Source organism: Pristis pectinata, chromosome 7 (assembly GCF_009764475.1).
Source record: "Pristis pectinata isolate sPriPec2 chromosome 7, sPriPec2.1.pri, whole genome shotgun sequence".
Lineage (NCBI taxonomy): Eukaryota > Metazoa > Chordata > Chondrichthyes > Rhinopristiformes > Pristidae > Pristis > Pristis pectinata.
In genome coordinates this window covers 43,066,524-43,088,403 of record NC_067411.1, presented here as the reverse complement: position 1 = coordinate 43,088,403, position 21,880 = coordinate 43,066,524, and the positions used below count along the sequence as shown (strand labels likewise).

The 21,880-nt window shown below is 39.9% G+C and overlaps 1 protein-coding gene across 1 annotated transcript in view; it reads right to left on the bottom strand.

Annotated features, from left to right (window-relative positions):
• The window catches only part of LOC127572575 (uncharacterized protein KIAA1958), an 85,483-nt gene that overhangs the window by 7,939 nt on the left and 55,664 nt on the right, over positions 1-21,880 (bottom strand). Inside the window, 1 exon segment of the mRNA XM_052019985.1 lies at positions 1,738-1,904. Coding sequence (XP_051875945.1) covers positions 1,738-1,904 — 167 coding nt within the window.

Genomic DNA, 21,880 nt, shown 5'->3' with positions numbered 1-21,880 from the left:
AGGGGAATTTCTTTAGCCAAAGGGTGGTGAATCTGTGGAATTCATTGCCATAGACAGCTGTGGAGGCCAAGTCACTGGGTATACTTAAACCGGAGGTTGACAGGTTCTTGATTAGTAAAGGCGTCAAAGGTTACGGGAAAAGGCAGGAGAATGGGGTTGAGAGGGAAAAATAAAATCAGCCATGATCGAATGGCAGAGCAGTTTCAAAGGGCTGAATGGCCTAATTCTGCTCCTATGCCTTATGGTCTTAAAAGCAGTGGTAGTGCTTGCTGAGAGAGAATGGTAAAGGTATGAATGAAGGAGGTGTAAGTAGACAGTGATGAATGAAATCTGTTCCGAAAATCAAAATACGATAAATCTGAAATAAAAATAAAGAATGCTAGAAAACAGGTTAATAAAAATAACTCCCTTTTACTTTTGAAGACCTTCATTAAAATATTGGAGATGGAGTGAAAGATACTTAGAGGAGAGCTTGTGTTGGTAATCCTTGCTGCCAAATCAAGTAGCTCTCTGCTGCTCCTCCCCTGGGGCAAGACCCCACGTTAAAATAAATTACATCCTCAGATTTCTGGACATGTTCTCCGACTCAATGTTAATTCATTTTACTCAAATGCTTATAGAACGAACACGGCAGAAACAGGTCATTGGATCCATCTGGCCCATGCCAGAATCTTACATACATAGATACATAGAACAATACAGCACAGAACAGGCCCTTTGGCCCACAATATTGTAATCTTCTCATATACATCACATCCTTCCACTCCTTTCTTTCTTCCTTACATTTTTACCCAGCATCCTCTTAAATGTCTCTCTGCTATTCACTTCAACCTCTCTCCACAGGAGTGAGTTACACATTCTCACCCATTTAAGGCTCTTGTGAATCAATATTGCAACTTAAGAGTCAATCAAAACAACGGCTGAATATTTCTTTCTATTTTTGACAAAAACTTTAAGTAGAACTTTTAAAGCATGCATTTGCAAGGCGTGTCAAATACATTTCACGTGGACAGTGATGGTCCTAAAGTCAAAAGTTTGCAGCAAGAGCTTTGAACAACTGAAAGAAGGGAGACGAGATATTTAAAACTCAAGTTCCACAAATTGCAAGAGATTCACAGAATGGGGAAGTGCAGAAGGAAGCTGCTGTACCTGAGCTGGCTCTGAAGGAGTAATCCAGTTTGATGCCAAAGCTAGAAAACTTTACTCACTTCTTGTGTTTACAGAATGCTTGATATAGTCTTAATAAAAAATTTTTAGTACTCAAAGCAAAACTTCTTTTCTTTCAGGAGAGTGAGCCATATGTGCACTGTTCTCTGATTCTGTCTGTCTTTCACTGTTATATGGAAGTACCATTTCTACTGGCTGACAATATTGGGGTGACTGAGCTTCCTGCATTTATTCTACATGGACAGACCATCTTACCCCTAGGTAAGAGGCGTCATGGGGTCCTGAGATGTGGCTCAGACCAATGTGCAAAGAGCTCTCATTTCAATGAACGGATCAATTGCACTGTGTCTTCTTTTCACCATCATATTCCTCAATCTTTTCTTTCTCCAGAAAAGACCTATGATTGCTACACATCTTTGTTTAAGGAGAAACTGGATAAACACACAAGAGAAGAAAGGTATGCTAACTAAAGGTTCATGTGCAGTTTGAACACCAGCATGGAGCAAGTGGACAGATTGGTCTGTGACTACACTGTGAAAGTAATTGTATATAAATATCCAAATGACTCACCTTGGTAATGTCCATGTATTGCTTCAGCTCTCGTGTCACACACCAGTATCGCCATACATTCAGAGAATACAGGGTTGCCTTCGTAGTGTTGGCACTGACAGCACTTGTACAGAGCTCCTTCAATTCACCATCAAATGTCGGAAACCTGTTGAGTTTTCCTGAAAGGGCTATATAAAACAAAAAACAACCCAGAGGTGACGGCCAAGGTTAATTACAAAAGGAACAGTGCAACACCCGCACAACAAAGTTCTCTGGAAGGGAAGAATCTACAACAGCTGGAAGGGACAATATTAATAAAAAAAAATCATTCCTGTAAGGTCGAGATGGTAAGAAATTGGTCTTCTAATACTTAATGATAGACCATGAGTTGAGGGCATACACTATATGACCTAAAGTTATTATTTATAAATTGTGACCTGTTATTTGTCCTTTCCCCAGCTCATTTTAATTCTCCTGATAGAGTCATAGTCATACAGCATAGAAAGGGACCCTTAATCCCACCATGTATATGCTGACCTTTTTGCTCCTACACCTAATTCCATTTTCCCTCATTATGCCTTGCCTTGATATTACGTAGCATTACTTGGGATTCAGAAATACCACACCAAGACCTCTGCCAAAACTTTCCCAGAGTTGGTAGTAGAGCAATCTATTTTCAGCATTCTACAAAGTCTGTTTAAAAAGAATTATTATTAAACGACATCAAACAAAACTGGTGACCAAAACTACAGCAATATTTGACATAAAGGCAGGGACATTTCTCCATTAATTTCTCCATGTGCTTGTTTTCCTGAAACTGGCCACTAACTTGAAGCCAACAGCTTTCTCACCTTCCCTGACTGCATTGCTAAAACTGGGAACGTGCCAATTCCCAGCACATCGTAAATGAACAACACATCTTTCATGCATTTCTCAGACCTCCATAGTTTCTTTAGGAACACCAATAATATACTTGACCAAACATTTTACCACAGTAACCAGAAGTGCCTCAGCAACTCCAACAGAAAATGAAAGATAATTTTATTTTTTGATTTTATGTTGAGTAAATATTCATTCCTATTCAGATGCTTGTTCAATGAGATGAGGCACAAGTGGTAATACAAAGGTTAATCATTCCTTTTATGGGGACTTCTACAACATTGTGAAGTCAAACAAGGAAAAAAATGAGCATCAGGTCTATTTGCTCTTTATTTTTAAAAAGACATTGAAAAGACATTTATATCGCTGTGAGGACAGAATATTGTGGCTCACTAAAGCTAACATTGATATAATGAGCTGGTTATTTCACAGTTCACATAACACACCCTCCACTGACAAACACTTGAAACAATCTTTGATTACTGTAAGGGTATTAAAGATTTTCTGAAAACTCAAAGCAGCGCCACAAACAAATCACCGTTCTATATATATATATATATATATATATATATATAAAATGAAATGACTGTGGCCACTCAGAGCCCAGAGCACTCAGAGAACTAATTTAAACCAATTCTACTGTAGCTTGTGGAGACCAAAATCGGTTTTTAGCAACTGTACAAAATGGACCAACAGCAAAAGAACAGCTCTTTAAGGAGACAAAAAACAAGAGCACAAGCAAATCGGAACAGGTGTAGGCCACATAACTCCTCGAGCCTCCCTGCCATTGATTGCTGATCTGCCCAAGGCCTCTTCTATTCTATGTGAATTACACATAACTCTCAATTCGCTGATTTTCAATAATTTATCTACCTTTAGATACCAACAATGATCTAGCCTCCACAACCTCGTGGGGTTGAGAATTCTAGAGATTCACCGCCCTCTGTGAGAAGTAATTCCTATATGCCTCAGTTTTAAATGACCACCCCTTTACCTTGTAACTATGTCTCCTTGTCCGAGACTCTCCCACTAGTGGAGACATCGCAACATCCACCATGCCATGACTTCTTTGGATTATGTATTTTAAAGATCACCCCTCATCTTCTGAACTCCAAAGAATATAGGTCTAACTTTTTAACCATTCATGACAAGACAACCCTCTCATCCCGGGAAATCCTTTCTTAACTAATGAGACCAAATCTGTGCATAGTACTCCAGGTGTAGCCTCACCAATATTCTGTATAATTATAATAATGTTTCCCTATTTCTAAACTCCAACCCGCTAACAATAAAGGCCAATATATCATTACCATCCCAATCACTTGTTGCACCTACTTGCTAACTTTTTGTGTTTCATGCATAAAGATACCGCTATGTACTTCACTCATTTACAGTTACTCTCTATATCAATAACAGTCTGGCTTTAGGTTCCTCAAGTGGACTTACACTTTCCTACATTAACCCAATTTGCCAAGCTTTTGCTCACTCATTCAACCGATCAACATCCTAATGAAGAATCCAAATATCCCAGCATGTCTTCCCACCATGTCATGTCACCAGTAAATTTTGGATACCTTATGCTCTGATCCCTCCTCCAAGTCATTAACATAGATAGTAAATAATTGAGGATTGACAGACTCTAGGGACAGTACTATTTGTGTCTTTCCATTCTGAAAAAAAGACCCATTTGTTCCAACTCTGTCTGCTACATGAAAACTAGTCTTCAGTCCACGTTAACACACTTCCCCTATTGCTATGACTTCTTCTCTTGTGCATTAGCATTTATTGTGGCACATTAAAAAACATCTCTGGAAATCCAAACACACTATACATACAGGTTGTCCTCCATCGACTTGCAGAATTGGCCCGGAGAGACGGAGGAGCAGTGGGTCCCTCACAGGCTTTTTTTTCTTGCAGAATTAAGAAGGGCCAATAAAAAGGTCATGTAAAGCGGAGAGGCCATTGTCGGCGTGGTCCGAGTCAGAGTGGTAAGGCTTTGGCTCAACAGGTTTCAGCGAGAACAGGCAAGAGGCGAGGTAAGTTGACTTATTTTTCCTTGTTACATTCTTTGTAGAATTAGGTGGCATGTCTGCAGGGTTAGTGCTTTGTTCAGGGTGTCAGATGTGGGAACCCTGGGAAATTTCCAGCCTCCCCGATGGCCACATCTGCACCAGGTGCACCGAGCTGCAGTTCCTTAAAGACCACGTTAGGGAACTGGAGCTGCAGCTTGATGACCTACGGCTTGTTAGGGAAAGTGAGGAGGTGATAGACAGGAGCTACAGGGAGGTAGTCATCCCTCGGCTACAGGAGTCAGATAACTGTGTGACTGTCAGGAGAGGGAAGGGAAATGTCCAGATAGTGGAGGGCACTCCTGTGGCTGTCCCCCTCAGCAATCAGTATATCATTTTGGATGCTGTTGAGGGGGATGACCTGACAGAGGACAGCCATGGCGACCAGGTCTCTGGCACTGAGCCTGGCTCTGTTGCGCAGAAGGGAAGGAGGGAGAAGAGGAATGCGGTAGTCATAGGGGATTCCATAGTGAGAGGAATGGACAGCAGATTCTGTGAGCCTGATAGAGACACCCACATGGTGTGTTGCCTCCCAGATGCCAGGGTACAGGATGTCTCAGATCGGGTCCAGAGTATTCTGAAGGGAGAGGGCGAGTAGCCAGAAGTCTTGGTACATGTTGGTACCAATGACATAGGTAGAAATAGGGAGGAGGTCCTGTAGAGAGAACACAGGGAGTTGGGAAGGAAGCTGAGAAGCAGGACCTCCAGGGTAGTAATCTCAGGAATGCTGACTGTGCCACGTGCTAGCGAGGGCAAAAATAGCAGGATCAGGCAGATGAATGCGTGGCTGAGAGACTGGTGCAGGGGGCAGGGCTTCAGATTCTTGGATCACTGAGATCTCTTCTGGGGGAAGTATGGCCTCTACAAAAAGGACAGGTTACACCTGAACCCGAAGGAGACCAATATCCTAGCGGGCAGGTTTAATAGAGCTGTTAGGGAGGGTTTAAACTACTTTGGCAGGGGGGATGGGAACCAGAGTGATAGGGCTGAGGAAGGGGAAAATAGTAATAAATCAAAGATAGCGCGCAGTAAAGAGGACAGGAAGGTGATGGGGCAAATTTGCAACCAGTGGGATGAATTGTAGTGCAATAGAGTTACAATGCAATCAAAGCAAAAAGTACCAAATACTGGACTTAAAGTATTATACTTAAATGCACACAGCATAAGAAATAAGGTGGATGATCTTGAAATACAGCTACAGATCGGCAGGTATGATGTTGTGGCCATCACTGAGATGTGGCTAAAGTATGGATGTCTTTGGCAGCTGAACGTCCAAGGATAGACGGTGTATTGGAAGGATAGGCAGGTAGGCAGAGGGGGTGGTGTGGCTTTGCTGGTAAGAAATAATATTAAATCATTAGAAAGAGGTGACATAGGATCGGAAGGTGTAGGATCTTTATGGGTTGAGTTAAGAAATCGCAAGGGTAAAAGGACCCTGATGGCAATTATATACAGGCCTCCAAACAGCTGCTGTGATGTGGACTACAAATTACAGCAGGAAATAGAAAAGGCTTGTCAGAAGGGCAATGTTATGACAATCGTGGGGGATTTTAACATGCGAGTGGATTGGGAAAATCAGGCTGGTACTGGATCTCAAGAGAGAGAATCTGTAGAATGTCTACGATATGGCTTTTTAGAACAGCTTGTTGTTGAGCCCACTAGGGGATCAGCTGTACTGGATTGGGTATTGTGTAATGAACCAGAGGTGATTAGAGAGCTTAAAGTGAAGGAACCCTTAGGAGGCAGTGATCACAACATGATTGAGTTCACTTTGAAATTTGAGAGGGAGAAGCCGAAATCCGATATGTCAGTATTTCAGTGGAGTAAAGGAAATTACAGTGGCATGACAGAGGAACTGGCCAAAGTTGACAGGAAAGGCACACTAGCAGGAAGGACGGCAGAGCAGAAATGGCTGGAGTTTCTGCAAGTAATGAGGAAAGTGCAAGACAGATATATTCCTAAAAAGAAGAAATATTCTAATGGAAAAAGGACACAACCGTGGCTGACAAGAGAAGTCAAAGCCAACGTAAAAGCAAAGGAGAGGGCATACAAGGAAGCAAAAATTAGTGGGAAGATAGAGGATTGGGAAGCTTTTAAAAATTTACATTAGGCATCTATGAAGGTCATTAGGAAGGAAAAGATGAACTATGAAAGGAAGCTAGCAAATAACATCAAAGAGGATACTAAAAGCTTTTTCAAGTATGTAAAGAGTAAAAGACAGGCGAGAGTAGATATAGGACCGATAGAAAATGACGCTGGAGAAATTGTAATGGGAGACAAGGAGATGGCAGAGAAACTGAATAAGTATTTTGCATTAGTCTTCACTGAGGAATACATCAGCAGTATACCGGACACTCAAGCGTGTCAGGGAAGAGAGGTGTGTGCAGTCACAATTACAACAGAGAAGGTACATAGGAAGCTGAATGGTCTAAGGGTAGATAAATCTCCTAGACCAGATGGAATGCACCCTTGTGTTCTGAATGAAGTAGCTGTAGAGATTGCAGAGGCTTTAAGTAATGAGGAATGTTTGGCAGCTCTTGGGCTGTACTCCTTGGAGTTCAGAAGAATGAGGGGGGACCTCATAGAAACATTTCGAATGTTAAAAGGCCTGGACAGGGTATATGTGGCAAAGTTGTTTTCCATGGTAGGGGAGTCTAGTACAAGAGGGCACGATTTCAGGATTGAAGGGCGCCCATTCAGAACAGAGATGCAGAGAAATTTCTTTAGCCAGAGAGTGGTGAATCTGTGGAATTTGTTGCCACAGGCGGCTGTGGAGGCAAAGTCATTGCGTGTATTTAAGGCAGAGATTGATAGGTATCTGAGTGGCCAGGGCATCAAAGGTTATGATGAGAAGGCGGGGGAGTGGGGCTAAATGGGAGAATGGATCAGCTCATGATAGAATGGTGGAGCAGACTCAATGGGCCGAATGGCCGATTTCTGCTCCTTTGTCTTATGGACTCTGCTCCGTACATCCTTGAAGAACTCTAGCAAATTTGTCATACGATTTCCCTTTCATAAAAGCATGTTGAATTGGTTTGATTGCATTAAACTTTTCTAAATGACTTGTTTATAGACCCCAGCATCTTCTCAACAATAGATATATAAAGGTAACTGGCTTAAAGTTTCTTGCTTTTTATTTCTCTCTCTCTCTCTCTCTCTCTCGTGGTTTTCCAAAGCAATGGTACCCTTCTGGAATTTAGTGAGGTTTGGCTTTTCTACCTCTGCTGCTACTTCCTTTTGAACCATTGAATGTAGGATAGCAAGTCCTGGCAACTTAGATAGTTCATCTTTCTCACTGACACTCTCTTTTAGTTGCTTAAATATCTGCCACAGCTTATCCACTGACTTTTCCTTTAGCCTATTTTCCCAGTCCAACTCTTCCTTCATACCTTTGAAATTGCCCTTTAAGTTGAGGACACTAGTTTTGGACCAAAGATGTTTGCCCTCAAACTGTATCTGGAATTCTACCATGGTGTGATCACTACTCTCTAGCAATATGATCTCTTACTAATCCTACCTCAATACACTTGACCAAATCTACAATAGCCTGGGTAAGTTCTATAACATATTGCTCTGAGAAACAATCCCTGATACACTTCACACATTCCTCTTCCATGAGACCCATGCCAGTTCAATTAATCCAATCAATGTGCAGATTAAGACCACCCATGATAGTTGCAGTTCTGTTCTTACACACATTCATTTATGCTTTGATCTTCCAACCACATCTCTCTGTTATTCCTCATTCCCACTGGTGGATTTCTTATTCAATGCACCTATATTACTGCTCACCACTGTTCCGATTCCTTCTTCAATTAACAATGCTGCCCATCTCCTTTCCCTTTTGTCTATTCTTCTGGAATATCAAATTATCTTGGAATATTGAGTTCCCAATAATGATCACTCTGTAACCACATCTTTGAAACAGCTACCAAATCAAATTAATTTATTTATATTTGTGCCATCAACTCATCTATATAGTTATGAATGCCGTGCACATTCAGATGAAGAGCCTTAAGCTTTGACTGTGTTTAAAAACAAGAAACCCAGTTAGGTATATAAACAGAAAAGGTAACTTGTTTCCACCTATTTTTATATGCAAAACAAATTTCACATGAAGATACTTCTAATATATTGAAAATTTTTGGCAGCGTGAAGCTAAGGGGTTGAATAACCTCCTTTGTGCACTAAATTTCTATGATTCGATACTTAAGCAGTTAAGTTTCTGATAGAGGGTGCAGAGATTTACAAGGATGCTGCCTGGAATGCAGAGCATGCCTTATGAAAGCAGGCTGAGGGAACTTGGCCTTTTCTCCTTGGAGCAACAGAGGATGAGGGGGGACCTGATAGAGGTATATAAGATGATGAGAGGTATTGATCGGGTAGATAGTCAGAGGCTTTTCCCCAGGGCTGAAATGGTGGCCACAAGAGGACTTAGGTTTAAGATGCTGAGGAGTAGACATAGAGGAGATGTCAGGGGTAAGTTTTTTTTTTACACAGAGTGAGTGCATGGAATGGGCTGCCGGAAACGGTGGTGGAGGCAAATACGATAGGGTTTTTCAAGAGACTGTTAGATAGGTACATGGAGCTGAATAAAATAGAGGGCTATAGGTAAGCCTAGTAATTTCTGGGGTAGGGACATGTTCAGCACAGCTTTGTGGGCTGAAGGGCCTGAATTGTGCTATAGTTTTTCTATGTTCTATCCCTTCATTTTTGTGAACACAGATCACAAGAAAATCTCAGTTAATCTAGTTTGACTGCTAATTGTTCATTTTGTTATATTTGGTAACTGCAGCTCAAGGTTTTTAATGCTCAGGAACACTATGAACAGGGTGCAAGTTAAGCCTGCAGATATGCACAATTTCATTTATTTCATGGAACTTGACAATGTTTAAGGGCATTGATAGTATTCTTGGTTCAGATTCAACTAGCAGGTTTAAACCTCTTGGCAGAGACTTCAACACAAACTGTCGACTGCCTTCTTGAACATTCCCATGAGGGTGTTGAACTGCTGAAGGTGCTACCTTTGTAGGAAATGCCAAACCGAGATGGATGAAACAAACTCTACGATATCATTTAATATGGAACCTGTGAGCACCCCACTTTCTGGACCATTACTAGAAGGCCTACAGTGGCTCACAAAGAAGGATCAACTACACCTTCCCAAGGCTCTAAGGAGGAATGATAAATGTGACTACCCCAGCATCAATGTAAAGAAAACCAATTAAAAGGAGTGTTTTGAAAAGGAATAACTTGCATATATAATAGCATTTTTTACATCTCTTCCATGGATGTACCAAGCACATCAGACCACAAGGTCCTTGCCATCTACAGCTTTTGGTGTGCACTTGTTTTATCCAAGTGAAACATTAGGTTACATGTTATATTTAATAAATCAAACACCACAACTCTATCATTTCTAGTATAATGAACTGGGCAAACTGTGAACTGGTTTACTCAAGCTTGTTCACAGTTGTGGATTGCTCAATTGAAAACACATCCAAGGACCAATGTACCTCATGAGTGGTCACCATGCTCGGGTGTGCCTTGACATAGTATCAGATTAATGGATTGCAGGGGCTACCACAGCTGACCCTGTCCTTACACCAGAATAAAATTTGCTATAAGTAATTAAAACAAATATAGCTTTATTTAAAAGGGATGCCAGACTCAAGGAAAGAGGAAATTAATTGAAGGGTAGACCAAAAAGATTAAAAAGCTTGGATTGAGACGACATTTTTCATGCACTTTCAAAACATCCCAAGCATTTTGCACAAACAGCAACACAATGACATCCTGATAATCGGTTTTAGAGAAGTTAAGTGAGGGATAAATAGTGGGCAGGACATTTCACTTTTAAGTTTAATCTTTCAGAGAATAGATATGACCCAGCAATACTTCAGCAGAGTAATGGCACATCCAACAGTGCAGCATTCCCACAGGACTGCATTAGAGTGTCAGCCTACACTTTAATGCTCTAGTCTCTAGATGAAGAGGCTGGTGGGCTGCGTAATCTCTGGCATGGACTAAATCTCTGGCATAGACCAACTCGTCTGTTGCAACTCCCACGGACCCCAATTTCTTGGAAGGTTCTTGGATACTGATATCCCTCATCTAGGAACAATGACATTGAACAGAGCATTCTTACTTGGTCCAAGGATTGGCTCAACAATGAGGCTATAAGAAGAGAGAATGATAACTGAGCCTGAGCTCTTTACTGAATGTCAAAGGAGCTGGTGAAGGAATTATTGACATATTCCTTTATATTTATTGGCTGTAGATTTCAGGTGATTTACAATCCCCAGTCCCTTGCCCCCGATTAATTAATACCTTTTCATTTCAACCTCTCAAAAATAATTGTGATGAAACTAGAGCTGAAGTGGGTCCTAAAACAATTCCCACAACTAAATGCCAATTGCATTTAATTGATTGCACCACCAAGTTGTGGGGCAATCACATCCAAATCACAAATGATCTTGCTGGAAATACACCAATGTTTCTTCACTGTTGCCGGTTCTAAATCTTGGAACAATCAATAGCAACAACACAGTAAAAGAACCATCACCAGAAGACCATAACAGTTCAAGGCAGCCATTCAGCACCGTCATGTGAAAAATTTGGAATGGGCAATAAATACTGGCTTTCCAGCAACACCCACATCCCATAATTAAATTTCAAATAATTAGATCTATGATTTATTTTATTATAGTCGACAGTTTAGATTTTGCAAGCTCCTTGCAAAAATTCAAAGCATGTAACTATTTTATCCTTGAGACTGGGCTCATTACTCACAGAAAGAAAGACTATTTAACAAATATATGTTAGTTCATGCTGGGACAACTGTTGCTGCTTAACACATGACTGTCAGCATGAGCCCAAAATCTATTTTCAGCAACTTCTGGAGACGCTCAACCACTCTGGGTCCTATACTTTACATGCTATTAGATTGCAGCAAGGCAATGTTCCAGAGCAGCAATGTTTGCATTCTGCAGTTCCAATCACTAGATGGAGTTTGTGTGGATTAAGGAACAGTGGTATACAAAGGACACCTTCAGGAAGTATAGCCAAGCACTGAGGAGAAAACAAAAACATTCTTGCAGTTTAATTTGCATTACAGCATTCATTTTTAGTCATGAGCTACAGAATAATCATGGCACAGAAAGAGGCCATTCAGCCCACTGAGACCAGGCTGACTCACTGTAGGCCAATCCACTCAGTTCCAGCCCATTCCCTCTTTCCCCATATTCTTACAAAGTATTTCCCCTGAAATGTCAACCAATTCCATTTTGAATGCCAAACTGATTCTTTCCTTGCAGGCAGGAAATTCCAGATCTTTCAGTAAAAGCTTCCCCCTCACATTCCTCCAGTATCATTAGATCATTACTTGATATCCAGGCTGCTTAGTGATTTAAAAAATTATTAAGAAAAAACAAAGTCAAGTCAATCACAGTTTGTATTGATCATGAAAATGAAATTTTGATGCTCTAGAAAGGAAAAAATATTTTGCTGCAATCTAATGTTACATATTTAGTTCCTTTCGTGCTCATACCCATCTGTGGTTTGCACCTCTTTCTAAACTCGAGGGTGTGGTAAAGAGAGTGAGAGAGAGACCGAGAAAGAGAGCGAGGGATAGAGATGACAGGCCTCGCTCGCTCTCCTTGCACCCCCACTACTCTGCTTAACCCCCATTCTCCGCCAAACTCTGCAGCTCTCCCCATAACAACAGGAAAACCCTGGAGTTCAGCAGGACATTAGTGAGTTGAGACAGCAGGAAAGGCCTAAAATAGGCTCTTCACATCCCCTTCCAAACCTGTGAGGACATGGCCCGACTGGAGGGTGATAGTAGGGATCTCCGAGAACCTTGCTAACACCTCCACACACCAGTCGGGTCAGTAAGTAATATCCTCTGCAAATTCTTTTGAACTGCCCCATTTAGTCAATATTGTCCCCTCATTCTCCCCAGCAAAATGACACCCAGAAGCACTATTTTACAGCAAAACTAGGCAGAATTAGTAGTGTTGCTCACAATATCAACTCGGAGGTGTTTAGAGAGCTCTGAGGGATAGATGCACTCCAAATGGATGTTTTTCAATATCCCTCAGTCCTGCTGCCACCATACATGACATCACCTGGGCAGCTTCATTCTCAGTTTTTCCTCAGAAGTTGGCATCAAGAACACTATTTCATCAACATTTAATTTTGACATATTAACTTCAATGGAGAATAATGCCTTACAGCACTTATGAAAAATAATTCTTGCCACAATGAATAAAAAAAACCCTAGAAATTAAATGATTTTGTTATCAACAAGTATTTTAATTATGCTTTCTGACTGTACTCTGAAAATTACTACTCATTAGTCACTGTAATTTAACCTTGCATGCTCTCAATATACAAATCTCCCACTTTGAGATCAAGGTTTCAAAGAAATACAGGAGGTGCTTTAAGATCAAATTGAAGTAACGTGCTGTGCTTTGCAAGAGAGTTATCAAACACAACTTGTCAATTAGATACTAGGGTAGCTGACTGACTGAAAACTTGAGGAAAGCAGTTATGTCAGGAGTGAACTTGGGACGGTACTCGAGACATAGCCCAGTTAGTCAAGGTGTATGTGTATCTGCATAGAGAGGAGACAGAAAGTGCATGCAAGCAAGAAGAATGCAGCTTTACAGCCAGAGGTTTAAACAGTTATCAAAGAATCTAAACCTAAATCTCAGGTTGGCCAAAGCAAGCGGGGGCTTGAGTAAATAATAGCAAACATCTATTACCATTATTTATATTTGATGCATTCAAAATACAACAGGATCCTAGCTTTCTCTCCATGAAGCAGGAATCCTACATCACAATAAAAAGGGTAGAGAAAGACTATGAAGCATGGCGTGAACAAGGTTCGTAAACTCTGTCATGCAACCTCACAAACACAACATCTATGAAAACCAAGCCAAGTATGCCTTGAAGCTAGCCTCAACAATGCAAATACAGTTGGCTCCCATCTTTCAGAAATATGGGGAATTCAGGACTTTAATTTAAATGGACATTGAACTCTTGACAAGTGAATAATTTGGCTCATGAAAAAAAAGGGCATATAAATTACACAAAAACAGCTCAAGTGAAGATTTTCTTTTAGGTAAAACAGAATGAACGAACTGAAATATATGCGTAATTCCGCATTTCGAATGGAAACTAAATCCACTGCAGAAAGGAGTCCTGCCTCTTAGACTGTGGCTGGGTGTCAGAACTCGCATGTCAGACCACTTACGCAAATTACATTACTACTTGCTTGACCAGTGTGACTTTCAGTGTGTCCATTACACTGCAAGGTGCAATTAAAACGTTTGTTATGAAAATTATACTTTTTGATAAATGGTTGATTTTAAGCTGCAACCACATTAATGCCTTCTCATTTTCTCATTCAATCCACTCAGAAGAGATCTAAAAGTTGTTGGGCTGCAGGACATCCGAAAGATATGAAGGGGTGAGACCCAGGGATTTGAAAATAAGGATATGAACTTTAAAATTGTACATAACTGCTGCAACATCTTATTCATGGCTCTTGGCCAGTCTTGAATATATTTAAAGTATAGTTCGGAAAATAGCCTTTTGCTACATGGGCTTCCCAGTGAAATTTAGCAAATGGGTTATAAGCCAAGCACACAACTGACCTTAATTTGTCAGTATCAGTGAAAGCAAAGGCAAAAATTACACTAGTGCACTGCTCAAGGGCACATTTGAGGCAACAGTTCCCTAATACCTGTATAGAAAAGAATCCTACAGTGCTTATCTAGACTGGCCTAAATGTGGTCCTGATCTTAATGCTTGAGTCCCCCCCTAAAGTGGCTTAGTAAACGAGTCAGTTGTATAAAAATATACTAGATCACACAGAGGCACATAATCTAGGCTGGTGGCTCAATGCAGTTTCAAAGTGCTGCTTTGTCTTTTGGGCAAAATATTAAACCAAGGCCCTAACGAGTTTCTTGGGTGGATAATATTCCAGACACTATTCAAAAGATGACGAGGGAATTCTCCCTGGTGTCTTAGCCAATATTCACCCCTCCAGCAACATAACTAAAACAGATTATCTAGTCATTATCACATTACCGTTTGAGAGATTTTGCCAGGTGCAAATTGCCTGTTGCATTTTCTACAACACTTTACAAGTACTTTGGAATGACCCATGATTATTATAGGCACTGTAGAAATGCAAAATTTCTTCTTTCAATTAAATATTGGAATTTTAATTTGACTTGATTTGACTTAATGAAAAAAAAAGTTCTCTTTGAGTAAGATGTGAAGAACAACTTCACAGAACAGGGATCAGACACTCCAAACAAAATACTGAGCATCTTAGATGACAAATATTAGAAGCTAACTCATGCCTTAGATATTACATTGCTTTGTGACTTCTAAATAAAAGAACACTCATTCAGTCAAATAAAACTTCATTTTTTTTTATTACTGGTGATCCCTCAAAAGAGCCACATTCAGAATGCATAATTTAACTTCAATGACAAGATTTTTGATGACATGATACAGGTACAGGAGATGCCTTTGCATATGTAACTGCGTGATTCTTAACTCAAGCACAATACTAAAATAAAAACAAAACCTAACCAAGTGGAGAAAACAACATGGATTTATTCTTTATTATCTGGCAAATAGTTCACTTTCTACATACACAGAGAAACTCCGAAGTAGCATGCAGCAATCAAACAGACAATTATTAACAACTTTAAAAACAGATTAGTTTTAAGGTGTGTGCACGTGTTTTTTTAAATAATTTTCCTTTTTTATTGAGAGCGCTACATGTTTTTTCCATAAACAGCTATGTTAGCTAACTAATCAATTCGGTCATCTTGAATGAGCACAAGTACAGCACTATAGCAAATATGCAAGTGCCACCCAAAACAACTTTCTTCCATACACCCCAACAAAATAAAATGGAGAATACTTAAGAACATTAATTAAATACATTGCCTTTAGGAAATGACAGAACACAGCAGAAAAAAAATTAAAATCTTTTAAAATGTATGTCACAGTCATTCTACTTTAGAGGAATATAGTGCATCTTGAAACATTTATTCATCAACTAAGAAGGTTATCACATAGGAAAAGTGAGGGAAATTTGGGAGAAAGACACCACTATCTATTGCATTAAATCTTTTTCAACCTGCTCTGCTTCTCTCCATCACCCCCTGTGGTCTTGTAATAGAAATAGTAGGAAAATTAGTTATTTTGCACTGTGCTATTTGTTTGGTTTACAAGATGTATCAACAAGTCAAACAGCCAATGAAAGAACCGATTGGAAGTGCTACACTAAAGGCTCTTCAAAATTATCAACTAATAGATTATTAGCAGCAAATGGTAATGATATTTTTTTAAGAAATGATCACTCATGAAAATAAAAGTACCTACAAAACATGCTTAGTCTGCACTGCAACAATACCACTTGATTACAAAATGCATAGAGATTTGCATGTTTTTTTGGCAAGACAGCAACATTTCATTGACAAAATACTGTTTAGTATTTAGATTTTATTTTCTGAAACAAAGTCAAATTAATCTTCATCAGGGCAAAGCTCAAACCCCAGAAGTGGTGTAGAAATGAAAAATTTGAGTCCCCCTTAATCATAAGGTGCACCTTGTGAAATGACTGATCAGAGTGCACATATTTTAGAGTTTGTGTATGTTATATTCATTGCATCATTAGAATGGTGAATAAAGTTACTTTAATCACAGGATAATAATTTGACTGTACAAACACAAAAGAGTGCAGTTACCTATGCAGCTGATGAAGATAATAAAAATCTAAAAAACACTGAAGATACTGAAAATCAAATAAAAACAAAATGTTAGTAATGCTTAGTAGATCAAGTAGCATTCATGGAGACAGTTCTAATGAATGGTCATCTAGCTGAAAGCTGATCTTCTTGCCAGAGATGCTGTCTGACCTGCTGACTTTATCCAGCACTTTCTGTTTTTATAAGAAAAATCTATCCTTCCAGTAGAAGGGCAACAGTACAAGCAGTCTGGTAAAACTTTAAAAAGTGTCCAAACAAAATGGTAGGGCTCAAGTTTTCAAAGCAACAAATCTCCAAGATTTGAAGGCAGTTACAAGTCATCAAATGAAAAGATTCCCTGGTTTCAGACATAGCTAACTGCAGTCTGCAGTTAAATGATGGGGAGTATGTTATGAAAGACAATGGGGAACACATTATGGGTGCCTATGGGGAGGCAACCATTATCCAATTCCCTCTGCAGCCCTTCCATTATTTTCCTTAAGTCTCTCTTTAACCATGTTTTTGGTCATCCATCCATGTCTCTTTTTGCAACACAGTTTCAAGTTGTTTGATAATTGCTCTGGCAAAATGCATTGGAATATTTCATGTTTATTAAGCATCTTAAATGCAAATTGTTCTTCTTAAGAGGCTGCAATACTATTTGGAACACTGAGAAATACACGTGATAAAGAAAGAAAAAAAATGCCACAAACAGCAATCAAGTCAAAAAACTAAATACTTTTCCTAGTGCTTAAAACAGCTTTACCATGATTTTGCCAATTTGTTTCTTTAACCTACTGAAATTGTCCATTCGTTACTGGGGCTACAGCTGTCACAGGCTGCAGTTAATACCTGGGAGCTAATCATACAGGAGCTGTGATGACAAGTGTTCAGCCCTCCGAGAGATCTGAAGCCAAACCTGAACTTTTCCTTCACTTTGTAATCCACACACATGAGCATTTCCACAAATGGGCAAGCTGGCCAACAACTATGAATGGAAACCATTGCCAATACCTGCCATCACCCCACTCCCCCCCCCCTTCCATTTCTGAATTCCGGTCATCTGCAATACCTCAAAAATAATTTTCAAAACCACTGTGTTTACGATATATTTAGACAGCCACTTGGACAGACCTTGGACAAGATCGATAGAGTTTTGTTAGGAAAAAGTGCACCGAGAGATCTGGAACCAGGGCGGGTGGATAGCATTAGGGTACCAATCAGCCATGACCCAAGTGAACAGTGGAAGAAGTTCAAGGGGCTAATCAGTCCACTGTGGCGACTCACCGTCTAGTCGGGCGAACCGGCTCGGCAGTCGGGTCGCGCGGCGTCGGAGCGACAAGGCCCAAGATGGCGGCGGGCCTCGTCTTTCCGAGCGACGGGGAGAACCCGTGCGCGGGAAAGTCCTGATGACGTAGGACTTATGTCATTGCCGGTTTTTTTGGGCGGGAGTTTTTCTCCCTTAAAGGGCCCACACAAGGCGGGAAAATAAACCAGTTCTGTTTGGCAATCCTCCGAGTAGAGTCTTGTTTTATTCCGCGGTAGCAACCGCTACACCACTCCAGTTTCTATCTTCTAAGGTGACACAAAATACTACAGATGGTAGAATCCGGAGCAACAAGATGCTGGTAGAACTCAGTGGGTCAGGCAGCATCTGTGGAAGGAAATGGACAGTCGACATTTTGGGTCGAGACCCTCCATCTGGGCAAAGGGTCTTGACCAGTAACATCGACTGTCCATTTCCCTCCACAGACATTGCTTGACCCATTGAGTTCCTCCAACAAATTGCTTGTTGCTTCTATCTTCTAAGATTGGATAACACAGCATCAATCAGGGACCTAGTCAGGATCAAACTGACATGCCTCAGATGTTAACTGGACCCACTGAGCCACTTGTGAGAAGTTAGCTTAACCAAGGTCTGACCAGTGCCATACACATTTTGTGTGGATCACCATGAATCAACACCTCAGCAGACTTCCTGACAATGCCAATACTGCAGGGCCCTGAAGCCGAGGAACTTAATTCTACACCAAATAAGCCTTTTATTTATTTCAAGTGCAAGTCAAATTGGACAACTATTTTCATGTGCTTAACAGTTTGCTCTAATCCATTGGTACATTCATAGGCTGGAAAAAGTAATTTTATTCTTTAACAAGTACTGCCTTGGGCTGGCTACAGGGGAAAATAAGCATTACATTATGAAAACATTCAATGAAGCAGAAAACAAAAACAATTGTACATGCATTAAAATATAGAGATTAAAAACTTTAAGGCCTGTATTTAAAGGCTTATCCACACACTATTTTAATAAAAGAAAAATCCACAAAATTATGAATATCTAAACTACACTTCAGGCAGTGATTTTAGAGTTTCACAGTATTCTAAAGAATTTCAAACTTGGGCCAAAATCTAGAGCCATACAGAACTCCCCTGAGATTGACCTCAACCTAAACTAAAACAAGAACAGGTTATTTTATCCCTTAAAGTATCTCTTGACCTTTCAATACACCTCTTCTGCAGAAGATTTCGAATCATACTGATTTTTCTGCAGAATTGGAAGTGTATTACAATTATGGACACATTTCTCAATTCATTGCTCATCTTGATTTCACTTAAATTCTGGTGTTTAGATGCAGAAAGAGATAAATTAGCCAAACACATCAACTTCTATATATTAGCTTTTGATTAAAAAGTAGTACCTAACAGTCTCCTTATTAAGCAATCTTTGCATATTTGTTAAAACAATAAAATCTATTAATACAAAACAAATGATTCCATTTAATGGCCCCAAATCCTCCCCATTCTCTCACCCCCACCTCCCCCCCCACCGCCAAAAGGTAAATTTTAACCTTTCATTGAGAAGAGCATGCACGCATAGGCACATTATTATGGTAGAAATTTTTCCTTTCAACATTTTAGAATGCTACATCTGTTTAGTCGATAACAAACTGGCAAATCGGGCCTAATTTGCACAAAAGGATTTAAATACACACATTCGCATGTGGCTCTAGAAATTGCTACAGGAAGTAAAATGTGTCCAGCACAAAAGTCTACTTCATTTTAAACTTGTGGAATTATACCATCAAGACAGACAAACCTTCACTGATGTGAACCTAATAGCAGGTTCTGAATTTCACACCAGATTTAGCTTATTTGTTTTCCTAAATTGGAGCTCCAACAAATATCAGTACTTTGTGTATGAGAAGCTTAGTTAAAATTGCAAATTGCCATCAAAAGAAACTAAAATAAATACAATGACATACAAAATCTGTGACAGTAATAATAGTAACCTAAAAAAAATCTAAAGTCAAACCACTGGAAGATTTTCACAAACAATTTTCAGGTTTACAGAGCCAAATGAAATAAAACAAATGGATAAGAATATGTACATTTAAAAACACAACATGGTTACCAGGACACTGAACTTCTTCCTCGATATCAAGATAGTATCCTCAATAACCGCAAGGTGAAAAGATTGAAATGGTAGGAGTCATGAAGTAATGAGCAAACATCACAAGAAGAGAATGGCGAAATACCAGTCTATCGTGGTTCAGGTTTTACTCAGGCCAACAATTTTGTCCTATAAATACATTCTGCTGTGTGTTTCTAGGTCGGATGTTACGGGAGTGGATCACCTGGTCCACACAGAAGGGTACAAATGAATCCTACAGGCCATTGATGAGGTCCTCAAACCTAAAACATGTTTAAATATAGTTGCTAATCTTCAACGTTTTAAAAATAAATCTTCATTATGATATTTTTATCACTTATTTACTTTAACTGCTAGGGAAATTTGAAACAAAATACTAAGAGGATCTCAGAGCCAGCTAATCGCTCTCAATTACAAAAATAGCTTGACCTCAAAAGGTGGCAAATATGTAACTTATAATACACTCAATTCACATGCAGATCAAAGTATTGGGGCAGCAACAGGGTGACGATGTAAAGGGTAGGAACATGGGGCACTGGGAAGAAGTTAAAACACTGATAATGAGAAATGGCTTAAAACAGCACACAATTAATACTGGGTTAAACATTTAATACTGCAGCTATGGAAAGAAGCCAAACTTTGGGATTTCTGGCAAGATTGTTCAAAAATATTGTTTCCCATTTCACCTATCTGGAGATTTGTGAATTAAAACCTGTGCAGCTGAATCATTTCTGTAATCCTTCTTTAAAGCTTAGTACTTGGACATAAAGGAAGCCTTTGTTAAGAAGCTGAATAAAGTTGGTGCACATTTTGAAAATCTGTATGGAAAACTCATCCTTCTTACAAGTCATGAGAAGAGGCTTAGAAATATAATCAAGAAATTTTAAACATCTTCACAGAAATAGTGTTTCAAAAGTGAGATTTAAGTTCATGATGTCCTTAAGCCTTGCTTGGAAGAAAAAAATTCCAGACTGACATCAGTATACATTTTCCTTTAAAAAAAGTTTTACAGAATCATTAAAAAAATTAGTGATCAATTGTACAGGTTAATGTGTCTACTCTTGAGACATAATTCATTCACTGATGAATAATTAGACTCTATAAAATTGCAGGAGGACAGAGAATGATAAAAAATAATTTTAAAAATCCCAAAGCAAATTTCTGTCAGGCTGTGTCAGAGGAAGAGTCAAAAGAACCAGAGATGATAAAGTTCCCTGCATTGTTGAGGCCAGACATTGACTGGGCAGCTTGCTGGCTCAAATTGTTACATATCAGCACCAACTGGTTGCTTTGTGCCTCAGACAGAGAACTACAGCTCTGGTAAACACTAAAGTTGGTCTTCCTCCCTGGAATATTCCCCTTTTCGCACATGGTTTTAACCATTTTTGACAGCTTATTCTTCCCAAGGGATTGACTATTGTACCAGTAAAGTGCGGCCAGATTGCAGACTGGCTTGATGGACAGATAGAAGGGGGCATCTTCGTAACGCATAGCTGGAGGGCGTCTTTGTGCGTACTCCTTGTAGTCCTGCACTGGGCATGTCTGTGGAGAATGCGGCGTAGCGTAAATTCTGCACTCCGTTCCTGCTCTCCGGCTCTTCCCTTGTGCATCAGAATTGTCTATGATTTCCCACTCCAGGTACTCCAAGCCTGTCTCAGTTACGTGCAGCCTGATATCCCCCCACTTTAGTGTGGAACTGTGGAACCCTGCACAGTGCCCAAATGCTTTAGTGTTGTTCAACCACACAAGGTTGAGCAGACCCTCAGGGTTATATCTGCTCAGCAAACCCCTTTTGCGCAGGATGAGCTCATCGGCAAAAGTTAGTTTCATTGACTTATGTGGCTTGTTTCCTTTCCCTTTGCCTCTCAGCTCAAGCTGCTTCTGCTTAAGTGCTTCTTGGGAGCGTCTGAATTCCTTATCTCTTGTTATACTGAACCCATATTTGTATTCCTTTAAGTACCTTTCAAGTCCACACTGATAGTTGGCCAAACTGTTGGGCTCGTACTCAG